This window comes from Mustelus asterias, chromosome 20 (genome assembly GCF_964213995.1).
Source record: "Mustelus asterias chromosome 20, sMusAst1.hap1.1, whole genome shotgun sequence".
NCBI lineage: Eukaryota > Metazoa > Chordata > Chondrichthyes > Carcharhiniformes > Triakidae > Mustelus > Mustelus asterias.
The window spans coordinates 55,657,097-55,678,344 of record NC_135820.1 but is presented as its reverse complement, the minus strand read 5'-3'; the positions used below and the strand labels follow the sequence as shown (position 1 = coordinate 55,678,344).

General features: G+C 40.0%; 1 protein-coding gene across 6 annotated transcripts in view; it reads left to right on the top strand.

Moving 5' to 3' along the window:
• Window positions 1-575: 575 nt before the first annotated feature.
• The window catches only part of zbtb46 (zinc finger and BTB domain containing 46), an 84,252-nt gene continuing 63,579 nt past the window's right edge, over window positions 576-21,248 (top strand). For 2 of the 6 annotated variants that reach the window (XM_078236585.1, XM_078236581.1), the window contains exons 1-2: window positions 588-729; window positions 12,615-12,726. In XM_078236585.1, coding sequence (XP_078092711.1) covers window positions 12,668-12,726 — 59 coding nt within the window. In that variant the 5' untranslated portion in view covers window positions 588-729; window positions 12,615-12,667. Of the gene's footprint in view, window positions 730-12,614; window positions 12,727-17,720; window positions 17,829-21,248 lie in introns of all 6 variants that reach the window. The other 4 variants (XM_078236582.1, XM_078236583.1, XM_078236584.1 and 1 more) reach the window with 4 other exon arrangements.

Below are 21,248 nucleotides of genomic sequence, written 5' to 3'. Positions count from 1 at the left end.
TGTGTGTGATATTGGTGTGTGGTTGAGTTGAAGCTAATGACATTTGCTACCAAATAAACCTGTTGGACTTTAACCTGGTGCTGTTAAAACTCTTACTGTGTTTACCCCAGTCCAACGCCGGCATCTCCACATCGAGTTGAAGCAGGGCAGGGGGTTTGTTGTATTTGTGTGTGTGATATTGGTGTGTGATTAAGTTGGATCAGGGATTGCTGTATTTGTGTGTGTGATTGAGTTGAAGCAGGGCAGGGGGGTTTGTTGTATTTGTGTGAGTGATATTGGTGTGTGATTGAGTTGAAGCAGGCAGGGGTTTATTGTGCGTGTGTGTGATATTGGTGTGTGATTGAGTTGGATCAGGGATTGCTGTATTTGTGTGTGTGATTGAGTTGAAGCAGGGCAGGGGGGTTTGTTGTATTTGTGTGAGTGATATTGGTGTGTGATTGAGTTGAAGCAGGCAGGGGTTTATTGTGCGTGTGTGTGATATTGGTGTGTGATTGAGTTGGATGAGGCAGGGGTGGGTCTTTGCTTTACCCACAATACCAGGCTGTGGTTTCCGCTGGGGGTGGGGGGGGGAAAGCAGGTTCCTGGTTACTCAGGGCTGAGAGGAGAAGGAGGAGGAGGCAGCTTGTCGGGATCATTTTTTTTCCCTCCCTCTTGTGCCGGAGTGACTGGTTTGGGGTGGCCTCTTTTTTTTTCCCCTGCCGCTGCACATATAGATAGATGGGTTAACCGGTGAGTGTTGGCTGGATTTCGTTGAACGGTATATATTTCAGTGTGTGTGCGCGCGCGTTGTTGTTGCTGCTTTGCCCTGCTGGCGGGGCGGGAGGCTTTGGAGCCTGGACTGAGAGCAGCCTGAGCCTCGGGGCCGCTGGCGGGGCGGGGGGAAGAGAGGGGAGGGGATGGGGCTGAGGCAGAGAGAGAAGAGGCCCCGACTCCATTCCTGCTGCGTCAACGCCCGTCTCTCGGCTCCACAAACCGCTCCCCCCCCCCTCTCAGCCACACCACGCCGGAGGCCAACTCTCTCCCAAAGCCTCTCAACTGGCTGAGGGAGAGTGGTGGGGGGAAAGTGCGGTGAGGGGAGGGGGGGTTTGGGGGTGGGAGAGAGAGCGCGGGGTGAGGCCCGAGTCCGCGGCCTGCCCGGGTATTGTCTCCCACTCGAGCCTGACTTTGTCTGGAGGGACTTGCTGCTGCTGAGGGGGGGATTAACCCAGACTCCCAAGCAGCAAAACAGCTTAACCCGCCTGCTCGGGGGAGACGAATCTCACACCTCATAACACAAATTTAATTCCCCATTCCCATTTCTAACGGTTATGTTTTTGAGGGGGGGAGAGGGAGAAATTCACCTACTTCTCTTTCTCTCACAAAAAACCCCCCATTTTATCATGCTTCTCCCCCCCACCCAAAGCTCTTAGTCTGGGCACATGATTTCGCCCATGTGCAAGCTTCCCTTTGGGTCGTTGATCAATATTAAGGGTGCTTGGGATTATCTCCCTTGCTGTTTCTTAAAGGTGGGATTTCTGTAACAGGTAGCAGGCTGAAGTGCATCCAGCACACACACACACAGCTTGTGTGGTGTTTTCAGTGCTGGGAGTTAAGTTGGATATTGTGTGTTTAGGTACTGCTCTCCACTGTGATTTAAATACAGCACTCTCTCCATGATTTATTGCCTGCTTTTCACGAATTTCTCGATTTTCTTTTGGTCTCGTATCAAATCTGTTCACCTTTTTTGTGGGATTTTACATTAAGCAGGGAAAATGGGTAATGCGCCTATAGTGTTGATCTCACTCATTGGATCATTCATACCAGAAAATGAAACCTTCAGTTATTGGAACTGTAAAATAAATTGGCAATCTGTAACAGACCAGTCTGTGTAGAGAAAAGTGAGAGTCTTGTTTTTATTGAAACTTGAGTGTACAGTTCAAAAAGTTTTGATTTTTTAAATACAGTAATTTTCGGTTTGATTTTCACGTCGAGGCATGCTAATTTAAAACATTGAGAGAAGACCCACGTCCATCTAGAGGGGGGTTTCCACTTTGGTTGGAAAACTTTATACGTTGGCTACCGGCCATAGCTGGGGTGTTGTTTGCCCACATCCTCCATTCTGTTGGTGCAAGTTTGCTCCAGCACTTCATGCACACAGACGCAGAGCTGTGGAGACAGTTGCAGTCCTATTCAACCACTTCCTGGTTGGAGTTTCCAGTGAGAGCAGAGATGTCCCAGAAAGGGCTTCCCCATTCTTTGAAACAGTTCTCTGCTTGGTCCTGAAACAACGAGTGAAATATTCTTGATTTCACAGTTGATGTTTTGTGCAAACATGTTTCTAAGGTATTCCCTTGTGCAAGGGAAAGCCTATGTTGTGATACTAGGTTTTACTAACTTAGAAATTGTTAATCGTGTTTGGGGATCTTTTGTTGAACGTACAACACAAATAATTTCAACAGTAACATTTGTCGAATCGAAGATATTTATACTTGATTGGTAATCTCTCCAAAAAATCAGTGTACAAGTTGTTGAAGTGGAATACCTGAAATCTTTGGAAAGTTGGAAGTTTGCAGTGAACATCACTCTGAAGTTTTTTGTTGACTTACTACAAATCTGGCTTTTGGAATACATGTTAATTTTAAGGAACTTTATTGGTACATACATACCAATGATTACCTGCTCAGGGAAACAACACAAAATAATTTCTCACAGATGGGATGTGGTGATTTTTTTTTAAAAGGGAAATTATGGGTTGAGGAACTGGTGGCCAAGATGGAGAATGAAACAAAACCCATGGTCAGTTCAGCAAAACTGATGCAAGATTTAAGATTAGTTCCAGATCCTCCTGCCAGCATTATTGATCTGTGCTCCACATCAGAAGGCCTTGTCAATAGGTGAAATAGATGTTAGTAAATGCAGCATTTGCTGCACTGATTTGCATTCATGTCATTTTTTTATTCCAAATATAAAGGAATTGCTAAACTCCAGTGGAATATTGAAGTGTTATTTGGTCGGTTGTAGTTAACAAAAGTACCATATGGTGAAGCCACCAGAGGTCTGGGAAGCTTGGGAGGCCGTGAGGAGGTCCTGAAGCTATTCCCACAGATCCTTTTTCAGAAAGAAATGCTGTAAATTGGTGCCGATATTTAAAACATTGAAGCTGTGTGAATCTACATATCTTATTCTGAGTTAATTATGAGAAAATTGGGCAGATATTTGTGCTGTCCGATGAGAGGAACAGATGTTTGGCTAAATAAATTCATAAATGGGTAGAATGAGAATTTTGTTGTGATCCAGCCATGCTCTTAGATAAGGGGGATGGGGAAATATGTTTGGAATGCGGAGTATTTGAACAAATGCATTCTACATGTTTCTGAGATGAGGACCTCAATGTTACATTTCTGGTCATTCCTGTCGATGTTTTCACTTCGACCACTCTCTCCCCTAATTCTTTCATATGGATTCCCTTTACTATGATTCCAATATTTGTTCCTTTCAGTGGTAATGACTATTCACCATGGTTTTGACAATGAGTTTACTGCACTCTGAAGTTCTATCTTAAAGGATTTCTGCATCACTGCTACACAATATTTAACTCATGACTGTCCTGGATTTGAAATGTTTATTATAATAAGACACAAGTTAATAATCACAGTAACTCCCTGAAATAAGATGGATTCGAGATATTTTAGTAATGGTAATGGATCATCATAATTTGCTTTGAGTGATCGAGACTGTTGTACTTGACTTAAGTATTGTTTTGAAAGGAAGCACATTTAGACAACAAACAGGGCCTCCATTTCAATTTTACTTGAGTATCTTCAAGGGTAGTGTAAATTCTGACAAAAGCACGCCTGAACTTAATTTGTACTCATTGTCCATATCTCTAAACTTTGACTTGTGTCAAGCTGTGACACAGCTTCAAATACTGAATGCAATTATCTCTGAGAGGATCATCAATAGTGAGCAGTGATATGTCAAACTATCCATGGAATTTTGCAATCTCTTTGGTGATGCTTAAGAGCTGGAAATTTGTCTGCTTAAAATACAGGCAGCAGGATGTACCAATACTTGCCCAGAATTTTTTTCCACTTGGGGATTTTGTGGTAATTATTTTTTTTAGTTGTGTGCAAGTGGGAGTTTCCCATTTATAAATTTCCTGTTCAAAATGGATGGAGTGGGGGAGGAAGTCATTATGACTGGAACACCCACGAAGAGAACACCCTGCTTACTGATCAGTATTGAAACTGATCATGGAAACCTTTTTGAATAAGTAACAAGTTTTCTTTTAGCTTCAATTTTGAGAAGGTATGGTTTGGGACTGCTAACCATGTGAACTTGCATTAGGAAGATTATATTTTATCCAAAGTTTTGGATGAGTGTTGCTTATGGATTCCTGTAGTTCGTTTGAGCAGCAAGGATACTCAGGATGTAATCTTTCATCCAAATATTTATTGAAATCACTGTGCACTAAAGCGTACCAACTCATTAGATAGTGATTACAAACACTTATTTAGTTAACTTATTAGCCAAATGTAGATTTGTATTTCAATTTGCAAGCAAATGTTGCCAAATGGAGTGGAGCTAAAAGAATTGCTGCATATCCATTGTTTCCTGATACAAAGCAAAATATTTATTTGCCTTACCTGGAGGTATTTTTTATTTTAAGTAGCTTGGGGCTACTTTGTACTTGGTTTGCTGTGATGTTATCGGTGCTTTTTCAGAAAGCAGTAACAGCTTAATGTAAAAAACAATTAAATTAAGGAAGGCACGAGAAGATGAAGTTAAACTTCAAAACATATCGATGGTGATATATCCTGGAAGTTGGCAGTCAAAAGTGTTCAGAACATTTTGTCTGAGTACTTCAGGGATGAAGTGAAGAATCACCCTTTCTTCCCTGTTACTGGGTCAAAATCCTGCAGCCCCTTCCCTAACAGTACTTTAGGTCTACTGCACCTTAGGGTCTGCAGCGGTTTAAGAAGGCAGTTAGGGACATGCAATCAATGATGACTCAGCCAGCGAAGCCCATAATCCCATCAATGCATTAAAAAAGTACAAAACAAAGAACAAAATCAATAATTTCACTTGGAAAGAGAGAAATATAAATAAATCTATAAGACTTTGCAACAAGGCAATGTCTCAGGGTTTTGGTATTCTCATGCAGAAATATTTCAAGATTATTTGTAGAGGATGAAATGAACATTGAATAGTTAAATTGGAAGCAAATCATACCTTGCACAGTTAATTTTGTGGTTGTTACATTTAAGAAAAGTTAAGACATCTAGTATCATGCCCTAATTTATATTTGAACAACTTCAGTGTCCCTTCGAAATCAAGCTGTAAAGTAAAGTGTCCCAAGTTCACATATTTGGGACCTCATAAGTTAGATTGCAGCATTTAAGCTGTTTCCTTAAATAAACTAGATTTGTCTGTATATATAATTTTTAATGCATTGCTTTTGATAGTTGTATTGGTAGTTTTGAAGGAATACTCTGTGGACAAGGATGTGATAGTCTCATCATTCAACTGTAACTATATATGATAGCCTGCAGTATGGCATGACTTTACTATGTGATTGGTATACATAATGCAAATGTATCCTGTTCCCCCAACCATATTCTACAAGGTTGGCATTTTCTAAATAGAAATCCATCTCAAATAGAACTCAGGAGACTTTTTGTCTGAGTTCAAACTGTATCTGAGGCTAAAAAGCTAAAATCGCAATTCAGGAATAACTTTGCCATACATTGCCCTGAAATGTTGTAACTGTTCAACATGGACGAAAAGCGTTCTATATGTATTGCCAACAAAAATATGTGGGTTAGGTAGATTGGCCATGCCAAATTGACCTTTAGTGTCAGGGGATTAGCTGAATAATTACGTGTGGTTATGGGGATAGGGTCTTGGTGGGATTGTTGTTGGCGCAGGCTCGATGGGCTGAATGGCACCCTTTTGCATTGTATGGATTCTATGAAAATGGATCAAGTCCTTAGGTGCCTGGTCCAATAATATTTCATTGGTTGTGCAGCTTTTCAGGAGGTTTCCTGAAAAGGCAGATGGATGGAGTATGTAGTCTCACTGTTAATGGTACTATGTAACTTCAGTTATTGGCGAGAATGTGAGGAGAAATGTGGCTTTTACTTTGGCACAAATAAAATGACAAGCTGTAAGCTGTGGGGCTAGTCAGTTCGGGCTTTTCCTTCCCTCCCTTCTGAAGGGAGTGACTCATGCTGGGGTATAGTTACATGTGTTCTGGCAAGCCCCCAGTCCCCTGCCCAAATCCGCTTTCTTCAAATGTGAACCAAGGCACTTGAGTTTCAGCAGCCTGCTTCAACAGTGGAATGAGGGAGGGAAGAAAAACAAAACTGCATCAAAACAGAGCTTAATTCTGCCCATATCTAACATCTGTGTATACACGTCCGAACAGAGGTCATTGGATTGCATTCATTAGTGTGAAATCCGTCCTTTTTCCTCTCTGGATCTGTTTTCCTCCCCCACACTGCTCCCCCTCTGCCCCCACCCTGTAGCAGCCCCACTCAAATATCATGGCCACTTGTAGCTGAAAAGCTTTACTTCAAGTAATTGTGACACATTCAGTAGGACAGTGGAAAGACTAAAACCTGATTTGTGCTTCTATATATTTTAGTATAAAAAGTGGTAAATATTGAGGCTAAGAGCCTGGCTTTGCATGTTGCTTTTCTGCAGAGTATTCGCAGCAATACAGATAAAATTCTGGCTTGGGTGGAGGAGGGAGAGGTTTAGCTGCGTTTCCTTTGGACCGATGCCTTATTCTGCGACTAAACTTCAGATGCCCTGAAGTAATTTGTCGCTTTATAACAGGAAGTTGGTGAAACAGTTTTCAATGAGAACAAAAAAATAAACAGGAGAAGTCTCATAGCGTTAGTAATTGTTAATCGTGTTCTGCTTTCGCAGGTTTGTAGTCAAGTTTTGAGGATTATCATTTACTGTGCCTGCCTTTTTAACTCTTGTTCCAATATAATGAAAAATTGTTAAAGGTCACAGCCCTCCCAATAACTCAGTATAAATGCACCACCCAGTTTAGTCTTGAAAAGTACAGACCAAGGGGTCGCTGTCCAGTTGACTCCTGTCAAAGCGTACGTAGTGGTGTTGAAGCAAGTCTAGATTTGAACTTTCTTCCATGTTAAATTATCTCTTTATTTGTTTGGGCAACAAGAGAGTGGCCTTTTGGCAAAATATAAAAGGATGACCCACCCAAGAAACTATGACCTATCGAAGGGACTGCTTTTGTGTTGAAAGGCAGAGAAGGAAGACAGTTGAGCTACTTAGTGAGACAATAGCAAGGGTGTGCTTATTGTCCTGTCAATAAGGGTTATACTAACATTTGAAACCCATTGTTTTATCATGATGAAAACGATAAGTGATTTGTTGAGATGGTGAGTTTTATTGGGACTTGTAATGAGAGTGGATTTATTGTGATGTGGAGATGCCGGCGTTGGACTTAGACAGTAAGAAGTCTAACAACACCAGGTTAAAGTCCAACAGGTTTATTTGGTAGCAAAAGCCACACTGTTCCGAAAGCTAGTGGCTTTTGCTACCAAATAAACCTGTTGGACTTTAACCTGGTGTTGTTAGACTTCTGAGAGGATTTATTGTGCCAGTGTTCATTTTGGTATGTGGTGAGATAGCATTGAAAATAATGGTAATACAATCTACACTTAAGGTCTATGTTTAAAATGAAGTCATTTATATTGACCACAAATTGTTTATTTTAAGTAATGTCAATTTTGAAGTTGATTGTTATAGCATCTATTTATTTTGGGCAAAAACAGCTTACTTAGAAACATCGGAAACATTAAAAAATAGGAGCAGTAGCAGGCCATTTGGCTGGTTGAGCCTGCTCCACCATTCATTTTGATTATGGCTGATCCTGTTTTCCCCTCCATTTCCTTTGATCCCTTTAGCCCCAAGAGCTGTATCTAATTTCTTCTTGAAATCACACAAGGTTCTGGCCTCAACTACTTTATGTGGTAGTGAATTTCACAGATTCACCACTCTCTGGGTGAAGAAATTTCTCCTCACCTCAGTCCTAAAAGATTTACACCTTATCCTCAAACTATGACCCCTAGTTCTGCAATTGAAACTTAGAAACATGCACCTGGTTAAAGGTTCTCCCTTTCATTAAATCCACCTACTTAGCCAATCCTTTCTTCTAGTTCGGCGTACTCTGGGATGTTGCAATCTAATCTTGCCCAACTCAATTTCTCGCACAGTTTATACTGTCAGTTGTTTGGCACAGAAAAAAGTAACTTTTATTTTTCTCGCAATTTCTGTTCCTTTAAGCTTTGCTGCAATGTGGAAAGAATTGTGTTGTACAAATGGAGAACCTGTATGTATTATGATGCTTTCCTGGCTTGAGACAATTCACACCGCTTTAACCTGTCATTATTCCCCTCTCCACTCGCATTGTCTGTACCTGTAAAGACTTGATTACCTGTAAAGTCTCGCATTCCAACCATTATCTTGCAGTTGAGTCTGTATGTGTGTGTCTACATATATATATATATATATATATATATACCACATGTCCACTCACCTGATGAAGGAGCAGCGCTCTGAAAGCTTGTGCTCCCAAATAAACCTGTTGGACTTGAACTTGGTGTTGTGAGACTTGTTACGTACTATAATGGCTGCTATAATGCCTGAAGAAATGTTATTTTCTCCCTGTGATGAGTTGCTCGCTCCTTCCTGAATTCTAGCCTCTTCAATGGGAGTGGAGCAGGTGTCATTTGACTCTGTGTTGGTAACTGGGTATGTCAGGATTAAAAATTCTGGTAATGTCAGCTTTGCAAGTAGAGCAAATCATATTCCCAGAAACACTCGTGTTATAAATGGTGGAATCGACGTTTCCCAATTGTATGACTGAGATAATGAAAATTCTTGAGCATCTTTTAATTTTATCCTTGGAATGCTGCAGCACAATCAACTGAATGTAAATGTAATATATTTTGAGTATCAAGGGATAGCCCTCATTGTACATGTTGAGAAAGTGAATGAAAATCATGAGCTATTTGCCTTCCATTGGTTGCAACTAGATAACTGAAAACAAGTAACCATGAACCAACTCTTGAAATGCACAAGGCAGAAAATGCCTGAATTCCAGGCATGAAGGTGAGGGATGGTTGAATTCCATTCAAAGGTGGATGGGTCATGTTTTGTGAAAAGTATTTATTGCATATCAACAGTGTGATACTTGGGCCGTTAATTCTAGTGTTTTGATTGTTTGCATGAAATAGTGTCGGCAAGTTTTCTTTCAGAAAAATGTTTCATTAACTTATGAGAAAATGTGTGAGCGAAGTACTTTTAATCTGGCTAAGCATGAAATTGAAAAATATTTATTTGAGCAAACTTGGTGCTTTACATGTCCAAACTGTTGCAGTGCAACAATTAGTGGAGAAAATCTAATGCCAGAACTATGCAGCCAAAACATTGGAGTGAAAGTGTTGAGCAAGTGATGTTGAAACTGCTGTACTCCAATGAGAGGTAACACCCACGAGTATTGTGGTCACTGAGACAAGTGTAGAAAATGCTAGAGCTGTGAGCGAAAACTGGACATGATTGAGCAGTTAAGTTGGAAAGGAGGTACCTGAGAGTTGTCCTCTTAACTCCTGATATAGAGATGTATAAGACTGTAAATGGTATGGAAAAGAAGGATTTGGAACACTAATTCAAGTACAGCTTTTAACAGCAAAGCAAGGTGGCAAAGTTACTATTTAGAATTGTTGTCGGGAAGTAAGTGATTAATGTATTGAATGAATAAGGTGGTGGAGGCAGAAATATTGAAATAAATTTAAGAAATGGATGAGGAGGGATCTTATTGAAACGTCCATGATACTGCGAGGCCTGGATAGAGTGGACGTGGAGAGGATGTTTCCACCAATGGGAAAAGCTAGAACCAGAGGGCACAACCTCAGGCTGATGGGACGATCCTTTAAAACAGAGATGAGGAGGAATTTCTTCAGCCGGAGAGTGGTGAATCTGTGGAACTCTTGCCGCAGAAGGCTGCGGAGGCCAGGTCATTGAGTGTCTTTAAGACGGAGATAGATAGGTTCTTGATTGATAAGGGGATCAGGGGTTATTGGGAAAAGGCAGGAGAATGGGGATGAGAAAAGTATCAGCCATGATTAAGTGGAGGAGCAGACTTGATGGGCCAGGTGGCTTAATTCTGCTCCCACGTCTTATGGTCTTATAAGACAGGCCAGTTCCATTTTCTCTAGTTACCTTGTGACTATAGTGGCACCAGAGGAAGTTGTTCTTGAAGCTTAAATGTAAGCTTCTGCATTCTGTAATTTTACTTGTTGGAAAGGAAAGCCACCTACCTCAATTCTTCTTCAGTTCTCTGCTGAAAGGCAGGTCCAACCCACAGTTCCACAAACTCCACATCACGGGTTGGGCAAAGAGGCAGGTCCTGAATCTACCTCAATCAGAATGGGGAAATGTAACCCTGTGCTGGTGGTACCCCTGAGCTGTTGGTATCAATCTGATCCACACTGGCTGTCGAACCAACTGAGCCAACACGTTTAATTAATTAGGCAAGGAGTCACGAGTTGCTGTGGCAGCATGTACTCTTACATGTGTGTTGTGGCCCAGAGTTTTGAGTAGTTATGGTAGATGCTCGAGTTATCTGGTCAGCCAGCATCATGTGGCTCACCAGGAATTTCTTGTCATAACTCCTGCCGTTGCTGTATGGTGGAAGGGTTTGCAAGTTGATACCCAACCTGTATGGCTGTTATGAATACACCTTCCTTGAAAGTAGTGTGGATTGAACCTGATATCCTTGATATTGCTTATGAAATATTACCCTTTTAAAAGTAGAAATGTGTGGGCATGCACAAATTGAGTTCTTGTTTTAAGAGTAATTGAAAAGTACCTTGGAATTTATTTTTCTCAAATGCTTCATAGGATATGAGGTGATGCATTTTGGTATATCGACCCAGGGCAGGACTTAGCCAATCAACGATAGGGTGTTGGGGAGAGTCATAGAACAAAGAGATCGGGGGATACAGGTTCATAGATGTTGAAAGTGGAGTCACAGGTGGACAGATAGGTGAAGAAAGCATTCCACATGCTTGGTTTTATTGGTCAGAACATTGAATACAGGAGTTGGAATGTCTTGTTGAAGTTGTACAAGACATTGGTAAGGCCACACTTGGAATACTATGTACAGTTCTGGTCACCCTATTATAGAAAGGATATTATTAAACTAGAAGGAATGCAGAAAAGATTTACTAGGATGCTACTGGGACTTGATGGTGTGAGTTAGAAGAGGCTGGATAGACTGGGACTTTTTTCCTTGGAATGTAGGCGGCTTAGGAGTGATCTTTTAGAGATCTACAAAATAATGAGGGGCTTAGATCAGATCGATCGACAACATCTTTTCCCAAAGATAGGGGAGTTGAGGGCATAGAGGGAGTTGTGAATCATATGAAACATTGCAATCATAAGCAAGCTTCGCCACTTCTGACCTTATGATGAAAGGAAGATAATGAAGTAGCTGAAGATGGTTGGGACTAACAGACTTCCCCCGAGGAACCCCTGCAATGATGTCCAGTGGCTTGGATAATTGACCTGCAATAATTGCAACTATCTTCCTTTGTGGTCGGTCTGACTCCAGTCAGTGAAGGCATTTTCCTTCAATACCCAAAGACTTCAATTTTGCTTGGGCTCTGTGTTTCAGCACTTGCTAACAGTCTTACAAATGACTGAAACCTTTTTTTGTTGCAGATTTGAATAGTGTGCTGATGACAGATTTGCTACCAGCACAATAAATGTGATCACAAAAGGCTGTTTTTCAACTGTGAACGTTAATATATAAATATCCAAGATTATATGTTGTTTGCACAAATTATAATTTGCATAGATTAATAGAATACTGTATTTTCAAAAGATTACATTCACAGGCAGTCAAAAAGTGTCACTCATTTTTAGGTATAAGTTAAGGTTTTAAATTCTCTATAGTCATGTTCATTCTCATAGAATCCCTATAGTGCAGAAAGAGGCCATTTGGCCCATCGCCCTTGCACCAACAATAATCCCACCCAGGCCCTATCCTTGTAACCCCATGTATTTACCCTGCTAATCTCTGTAACACTAAGGGGCTATTGAGCATTGCCAATCAACCTAACCCACACATCTTTTGGACCTTTTGAGGAAACTGGAGCACCTGGAGGAAACCCACACAGATACGTGGAGAGTGTGCAAACTCCATGCAGACAGTGATCTGAGGCAAGAATTGAACCTGGGTCCCTGGTGCTGTGAGGCAACAGTGTTGAAAATTGTGCCACTTTGCTGCCCATTATATGTCTTCACTGCTATTATATATTTGTGGTCTAATTTTCATAATTTATGCTTTACATCAATATTAAGAAGTGGCAGATATGTCAAATGAGGTAGGAGCAAGGAATATTGTGGTTGCATTTTATGAATTGTTATTGAAATATTTCATATAATGTGGACAAATGTCCAAATTTGGTCTTTAATTGAAACTGTAGTCACTCAGCATTTTCTGATACTTTGTCCCTGACTACTAATGACATTCCATTAACGGTGCTCATGTGCAATAATGAGATATTTGCTAATTAGCTGTTTGGTTCCAGGTAGGATTCCTCTTTTCAGAGCACTAGGAGATCGCGGACAATCCTGGGACAGAATGGGGAGGAACTGGCACTACGTTGATGAAGGGGAAGGACAGCGAGACAAAGAAAGACAGTAAGCAAAAACAAATTAACCTAAATCAAAAGTTGTAATGATTATTTAAACTAAACAACAAACTTTTTTTTAAAGGAGGAAATGTGGGAAAACTAGAGAAGATCTGATCATAATTGGACTTGATTCGATACTTTTAAACATTATCCTCTATAGTTCAAATCTAGCTGAAGATCTCTGATATTCATTTACTAATAAATGCATAAACTTGTGTTCCAGCGGACCACAATATGTTGAGCTGAAAAATGGCTTCTGCAGTGATCTCGTCAGGAACAATGAGCTTGGTTTCAGTGTAAACATGATAGCTGTGTGCTGATGTATACTGGAAATGGAATAACATTTCTTTGCGGTGAGAGCTGCAAATAGATGTTTTGCTGCTCATTAAGAATTACAATGTGCTTGCAGTTAAGATGAGGCCACCATTAGTCAACTTATAGAAGCACATTACTTTTATGGACATCACCTCAGACCTTTGTTGAGTTTTGTTCCAGATTAGTCCATAACTGCCTTCCAGATGGAATCACTGCTATCAAAGACAGAAACTGTCAAATTCTAAGTCGTCAACTCCATGTGATTTGGCAGATCTACATGATGAACAAAGAATAATTTTTCCCCACTTGGCTCATCTGCATTCATTTTGCTTGTCCCAGGAAGGTGTAGCAGATGACTTATTGTTTTGAATTCCTTTAATGTTCTACAGAATATCTGTATTATACATCATAGAAGTCCTTTCTTTCTTTTTCTTCAACATCCTTGATGTCGGCCGTGTTGTTGACTTAAACAAGAGTCTTATGGGCATCAGTAACATTTTGGGAAGTACCATATTTGTATGGCTGTTAAGGTGAGCGACTTAGCATTGAGCATTTGTCTTGGAAGTACATTACAGCCAAACCTATCCTGTCCACGCACATGTACTTTCCAACAGTGGTAGCCAGGAATTCCTGGACAATAGCCAAGAGTGGGAGCACTGAGCTTTTTTTTCCTTCCTCTTAATTCGGCCATGTTCAGATCAGCTGTAGGCACCCTTGATCTGCGAAGCTGTGACAGACCAGCTCAGCACATAGTCTGAATAGATTTTACCTGGATCAGTGCTGTAAGGATTGCAGGAGGCACATGATCCTTGTTTAAATCATGCTTTTTCTTGGATGTAAAGAACGTACCTTTCTGAACTCCACAGTTCTGAGGACTTTAAGTTTTTTTTTTACGTGATTCTCTATATGTAAGTTGGAGCCATGTATATACATGAGTGGATATCTGACTCTCATCCCCTATTTTTGATATTTCTGTGCTTTGCATGTGCTAGTCAGAGATTACTTATTCTGTACATCTTTCTCCTTGCAATAATGTCTTGAAATTATGGTCCAGTGACATTTGGAATCAAAATCTTGTCCATCTGGAATTTTGTGCAAAAGATCTGATCCCACATGGTCTCTGGGCGGTCATGTTAAAATGTTTGGAAGCTCGAGGCTAATAAGGGTTCATCTCTTAATTCTCATTGATTAAGCAGCAATTTAAGGAATGCTTTTCTGCCTTGCAGATGTTTTTCTTGTTCTAAAGGGGCAGGGAAAGGGAGAGTTGATGTGGCAAATTGGGAAGATGGTGATGGGCTTGTTGCCAGACCTGTATGTTGGCAGTTAGCAGCCCTTTGAAGATAGACATAAAAACAGTTAAACAAATTTGGTTTGTGGGAAGCTGTTGATATTGTTCTAAGAAAACTAACATTGATCAAATTAAAAAGTACAATTCCCTTTTTATTGGCCCAGAAGCTTAATAATTGATTCAAAAGTTAGGTTTGGTTTGACACAGTCTGGCCAAATTTTCCATTCCTCAGGACCACTATCTGTGACAAGCCAAAACAACTCTGTGGCACAGGGAATGTAAACTCTCCAACAGTGTTTTTAGATTCAGGGTTTTTAAAATATATTCATATATATTTAAAATATTAAGAATGACTTTGGTTGAGAAGAATGTGCATTTTAAACTGTTTCAACTGTGCTCATGCACTGCCATATGGGCTGCTTTGCAGTTTACACTAATGGTTGCCAATTAACACCTAACTGTGTCAGCAGACTTTACATCTAACCAGGTGACGCAGCGAGATGTCTAGTGATGGCCACTGGTACCATCAGTATGTGGTCTGAATATGTATGGCACCAGCTGACATCACTCTTTAAATTACAATTAATTTGCCTTGCGTTTCTCATCTTGTGCATGGTGGTTGGGTGAAATGTGCAATGTATGAAATTGGGATTAATGGACGCCAGAAAATTGCTGCACAATAACCATTTGAACTGACAACACCAGGGGTAAGTGTTGGAACATTAGCCATTAATTGCCATCCAGTTAGAATGAAAACAAAGAAGAAAACCAAGGGAGAAAATGGCAACAGATAAATTTTGCATCATTCCTGCTGCATAGAAATTGTGGAGCACTGGGAACCTGACATGATCCTGCTTCACATCACTGTTGAAGTTTTAAAGGAGCACCAGTTCTGACCATTTTTGGCATTCTTTTCATTGCTCCACTTCAGAAGTTTTTCACTGGCTGTAAAGAACTTTGGGATTCCCTGAGGTCAGAAGTGGCAAGTCTTTTTTATTCTGTAAGAAATGGTCAACTCTTCCGAGCAGTTGATTGAGTTTCTTTTTATAAGAGAGGAAGAGATTTGCATTTATATTGTGCCTTCTGGGGCCTCAGGACTTCCAAAAATACCTCAGGCCAATGAAGTATTTTGGTGTACTCACTGGTGTATTATAGGGAAATAGATAACTACGTATTAAAAATGCTGCCCACAACCCTACCAGCTATATCATTGCTGATAATTGTTTACATATTCTAAATATTTTCACAGGCAATTTTCCAAGTTGACACAATAGTGTGATCAAAAATCATGGCCCCAGGAATTTCACAGAGAAAATGTCTTTTTAGTACATATAAATATTATTTGCTTGCAAAACCAAGTGTTTGAACTGCCGCAAGTTATTAAAGCTAAGTGGTGATGGTTGTTTCAAGATGTGTCTCAAAGATGCATAGCTTTCTTTGTGTATGATGAATTTCATTACCAGATTGAAGATTGACTGCAATCAATGAGGTATGAATCTGTCAAAAATGTATTGTTTAGTCCACAATTCTGTAAGTTAACAGTTAGCCGTTTGAATTTTTATGACTCCACATGTGAAATTAAACCAAATGTTATGAAACTTGTAAATTAGAGCTTCAAATTACATTAGTTTTGTGCTTCTCAAAAATTGAGGAAATTGAACCGTTTTTATTCAGTTAAGGCAAAATTCTGCAGATGCTGGAATCTGAAACAAAAATAGAAAATGCTGGAAAATCTCAGCAGGTCTGACAGTATCTATGGAGAGAGGGCACAGCCAACCTTTCAAGTTTGGATGTCCCTTTGTCAGAGCTTTGATGAAGGGTCATCCGGACTTGAAACATTAGTTCTGTTCTCTCTCCACCGACGCTGCCAGATCTGCATTTTCAATTTTTGTTCAATGTCAGGTATCCCAAAAGGCAACATTGATTTCTTGCCGCTCAGTTACAACAAGAGTTAAATCAAGAGAGTATGATAATCACAAGCCTCGAAGAGGTAGATTTACTTGATTGGCTGTGAATAGAGATCTTCAGACGAACCCAAATAAATTAAAAACAAACACAGCAAGAGCAGTGCTATATTTCATAGAGTTATTTCAATGGTTCATGTCTTGAATATTGAATTTTATTTTGGATGGCAGATAGATAAAGATGACTGGGAGAAAAGAGAAATAGTATGGTGTCAATGTATAAAACATTATAAGAGAGCTCTGTTGTGAAATTGAACTTAATCTGCTGTCTATCATAATGTTAGAGATGTGACAGCGCTGCTTATTGAATGTAGAACCAGAAGATGCTCGATAGCCTTGCATCCAAATAGAGAATTCTATTTTTTATGGAATGAATAAATAGTGTTCGTTTTATTACATTGGATGAGGGATTATCTCTAATGTTGATGCTTTGTATTTTATTTGTGTACTGTGAGGATAGAAAGGGAGCCAAGATAAATATTTTCAAACCTGATTGACAGTTAAGCCAGATCCAAAAAACCCTAAATAGTTCTTACAAAAAGGCCCTGTATTTTGCTGCTAAGATAATGGCAAGTTTTAATGTTGCATTTATTAATGAATTATCCAGCAATATGGGGCAAGGAAAAAGATGTCTTTTGAGTTGCTACAGATTGCTGGAAGATTTGGCTTTGCAAAACAGCAGCTCATCCTGAACTGCCCCATGGTTTGTAAGTTGCCATGTTTGTGTATGAGCTGGCAGTTAAACTTGTGGTTGAAAGTTAAGTTTGTTATTAAAAGCACAAGTATCTTTTTAATGAGGTAACAAAAATGCTTGTAAATATTTAGCAGTCCTCCTTTTAAATGCTTTTTTTCCCCCCACGGTGCACATTTCTGATAGATCCCATTCTTAATTGTTTATGCTCAGCATGGCTTAATTCTTGTTTTAATTTAATATTTTATACATTGTGACTTCAATATTTTTCCCTCTATAATCGCAGTCCGGCATCAGTGAAGTAACACACCCCTCCTGTGACATAATTTTGTGTTGTTGACAACAATGGGTAGTGTTGTTTGTGCACTGTTGTGGCAGGTTTGGAGAATAGTAACTTAATTGGATAGCTGGTGCTTTTAGTCCTTTTAGCTCGGGCTACCCTTGGGGCAGCTAAATTGATTATTTAGGAAGGTAGTTTGCATGACTGGAAGAAAGAATTTCAGACTAAAAGGAACAGGCTGCAGAGAGAACTCTTGATGGGGAATGGGATGAAGAGGAGAAATTCTTGTATGCTGTAATAATTGTGCAGGTTTTATGCCACCTTTAAAACCAGGGGCTCTTCATTTTGGAATTTGGGATTTCTATATTGTAGATCATATTAACTAAATGCACATTTTTGGAAGATTGCATAATATGTTGTTCTACAATAAATCTTGAATGCACCTTTTCTTTAATTTTCATAGGCATTGATAATTTTTGTGCGAGTTCTGTAAAGCTGCAGCTTGAGACTGAATGACCTATAGCCTTATAAAGAGATTTTTTGAAAAAATGGAACTTCTGGAGTTGGTTAGGTATGTGCCGTATTATCAACAAATGACTCTACTTTTGCTCAATTCTTGATCAATTTGAGTTATTTAACAGTAAAATTCAGAGCATTGACTTTATTTTTGAAGCAGCGCCATATTAAACACTTTCAAATGATTACAGAAAATAATATTGGTAAAAGTTGTGTAAGCCATAACTGATTTCTGTTTGAAGTAGTTGGTTGTGACTCTGACCGCAAGTTACTTTTGCTTGGCAGAGCACATTGTTTATGTATTCAAATCCTTTCTTGCCCATATAGATGTGGTAAATTGTAAACAAGTGTCAACATAACTATTTGCCTTTCTAAAAGCACAATCTACTTGCCCATAAAACAGTTGACTATCAATCTGAATAATTTACTAAGATCATATCCTGAAATCGATGTGTTTGAAATTAGATCTCAGAGGCACATATATAATGGATTTCGGGATAATCAGAGTTGGAGCACTGCGCTGCATTTGTTTAAGAGAAGATCAATGTTTCTTTGTTAGGTGGTCTAGAACTTCTGGAAAGCTGCAGTTTTCCAGTGAATTTGGTATGTACTAATTGTAGGGCTGAAGGGAACAAGTAGGGGAGTGGGACTAAAAGTCTGCATGATGGGCTACCATGTGTGCTGTAAAATTCTACGTAAATGTATTGCTGACGAAACTTGGAATGGTGTCTTTGAAGGAGTAAAATGCATGACTTTTTGGCATTGCTTGACTGGTGAAGTGGATGATCAGGAGCGTGTTGGTTGAAAAAAAGTAAATGTTTGATTTATGTAGTGCCATTCACCTTGCCAAGCAATCTCAAACTGCTTCATAGTAAATTATTTTCCAAGTCATGTTCACAGCAAGCACAGCAGCCATTTTGCACGTAGCAAGATCCAACAAAAATAAGTGATAAATAATGGGATAATCTGTTCTTTTGCTGATTGGGGGATGAGCGTTGACCAGGAAATTGCTCTTCATAAGTGTGATAAATGGGATTGTTTACATCCACCTGTTAATTTATTCACTGGCAAGGCCAGCATTTGTTGGCCATCACTAATTGATCTTGAGATCAATAGAGACAATCACTTCACTGTGGTTTTGAGTTGCATATAGGTCAGACCAACTGAGGATGGCAGATTTCCTTTCCTAAAGATGGGCCAGATAGGTTTTTACAACAATGGATGATAGTTTCAGTCTGCCGTTTCTGAGATTAGTTTTCAACTCCATTTTTAAACAAAATTCTCCCAGCAGCTACGGTGGGATGAACCCATGTTCCCAGATTCTAAATCTAGGCCTCTAGGTTACTAGTCCAGTGAAATAGTCATTAGAGCAGGACCTTGATTTTAACTTCTTATCACAAAGACAAGGTCTTTGACAAAAACAAGAAGTTGTTCTTAAATAGTCCTTTGAGCATAGTGAAATGTCACAAGGAATTTCATAAAGGTATTATCAAACAAAATTTGACACTGTGTGACACAAGGAGATATTGGACAGCAATGAGGTAGGTTTTCAGATGTGCTTTAAAGGCGATGCTTAGAGAAGCATTTCGAGAACTTGCATCTAAGGCCTGGCCACCAATGGTGGGATGATTTAAAATTAAGGAAACAGAAGGAGACCAGAATCGGCCTTCAGGATGGCGAATGTTACAATAATAGAGTGGTAACGCTGTGGAGCTAATGGAAAACGGGTGAGAATTTGAAATTTGAGGTGTTGCTGGGATTGGAGCCAATGTAGCTCAACAAACACGGGTGAGAGGTGCATGGTGGGACTTGTGCCTAGTAGGTTACAGAAGCACTTAAGCTTTGGATGAATGTAAGTTTACGGAGGGTGCAAAATGAGAGGCCACCCAGAACAGCATTTGAATAGTCAAGTAACAAAGGCACGGATAAGAATTTCAGCAGCAGATTGAGGCAGGGTCAAAGTGGTGAAATGTTAGACATGGATGTAGATGATCTTGGTTTTAGAGTGGAAATGTGGTTCCTGGCTGATCTCTGGGTCAAATTGATCATCAAGATTACTATTGGTCTGGTTCAGCCTCAGACATGGAGAAGGATATAGTTGTTGGCTGGGGACTGGAGTTTATGGCTGGAATGGAGGTGGACCTCGTGGATAAGACGAGTGCCCTGGGAAAAGGAAGGGGAACAGTAGAGCCAACTGACTGTGGTATCCTCCTTTGAGAGAGAAGCCTTCATTGTCGGGGATGAATTTGGAGGAGGGAGGAATTTCAGAAAACAGGTTGTCCTGAAGAGAAGCCAGGAAATTTCCTTTATTCAGCAATCCACTTGGAATGCAGTGGGTAGCTTTGCCAAGAAGAGCTGGAGCCAATGGTGCTTGTGCTGGTCCAGCCAAACTTGACGATAAATTGTCATGTCTGTATCTGTTGGACCTATGGAAGAGTGTGTCTGTGTGTGTGTGTCCCTCGCCCTCGCGCAGGGAGAGAGAGACTAGTTTGAGTACAGCCAGGTGCTTCAAGGTAGAGGTGAGGGTGTGATTCAGCCAATTACTAGCTCCAAAGATATAATGATGAATGAAGCCAAAAGGTAAATCGTTTTGAATTGGAGAGTGTAGTATGTGAATTGGGAATTCCCCCCCCCAAAAGGTACGACACATAATCAAGTGACTCAGGTGTTCCTTAAAGCTGCTTCTTTGATCAAGCTTTTGGATACCAAACCTAAATCTCCTAATTTGGCTGAGTGTTGTATTTTATAATACTCCTGTGAGGCGTCTTGGACTGTTGTTTTACATTAAAAAGAATATATAAATACTAGTTGTTGATTTGGCAGAGCCCACAGCGTCAGCACTTGGAGAGGTGAGTGGGATGCAAAGGACGTTTGCAAGGTTAGCTCTGGCAGCAGCTGGGCAGGAAATTCAGTGAGAGAATAAAATAGAACAGTTGAGCTTACTGCCCCTGAGGGAGAGCATTAAAATCAGGCATGGAAATGTTAGAGTGAATTGTGTTGTCCTGAAGTGGAGCTTGAACTCGGCCTTGTTTTAGAGTGAGAGTGCTGATATTTCTTCCAGAAAATCTTGATAAAATTTATGCTAAACTTCAGGAAAACAATAAAATTGCAAACAATTGAGTTTCTGTATTGCAATTGCTTTTATTCATGAGGTGTAGAAACAATTAAAATCTGTGCAGAAGTAGGCCATTTGGCCCTTGGAACCTGCTGCACCATTCAATATAATCCTCTGTCATAGCGTCATATTTCCCCATATCCTTTGACACCTTCAGCATCTAGAAATCTATCCATTTCCTCATATATACTCTGACTTGGCCTCCACAGCCTCCTGAGGTCGGGAATTCCACAGGCCCATCACCTTATGAGTGAAGATGCTTCTCCTTTTCTCAATCCTAAATGTCCTACAAAGTCGGTGGTGTGGTAGACAGTGAAGAAGGGTGTCGTAGTTTGCAGGAAGACTTAGGTTGCAAAGTTG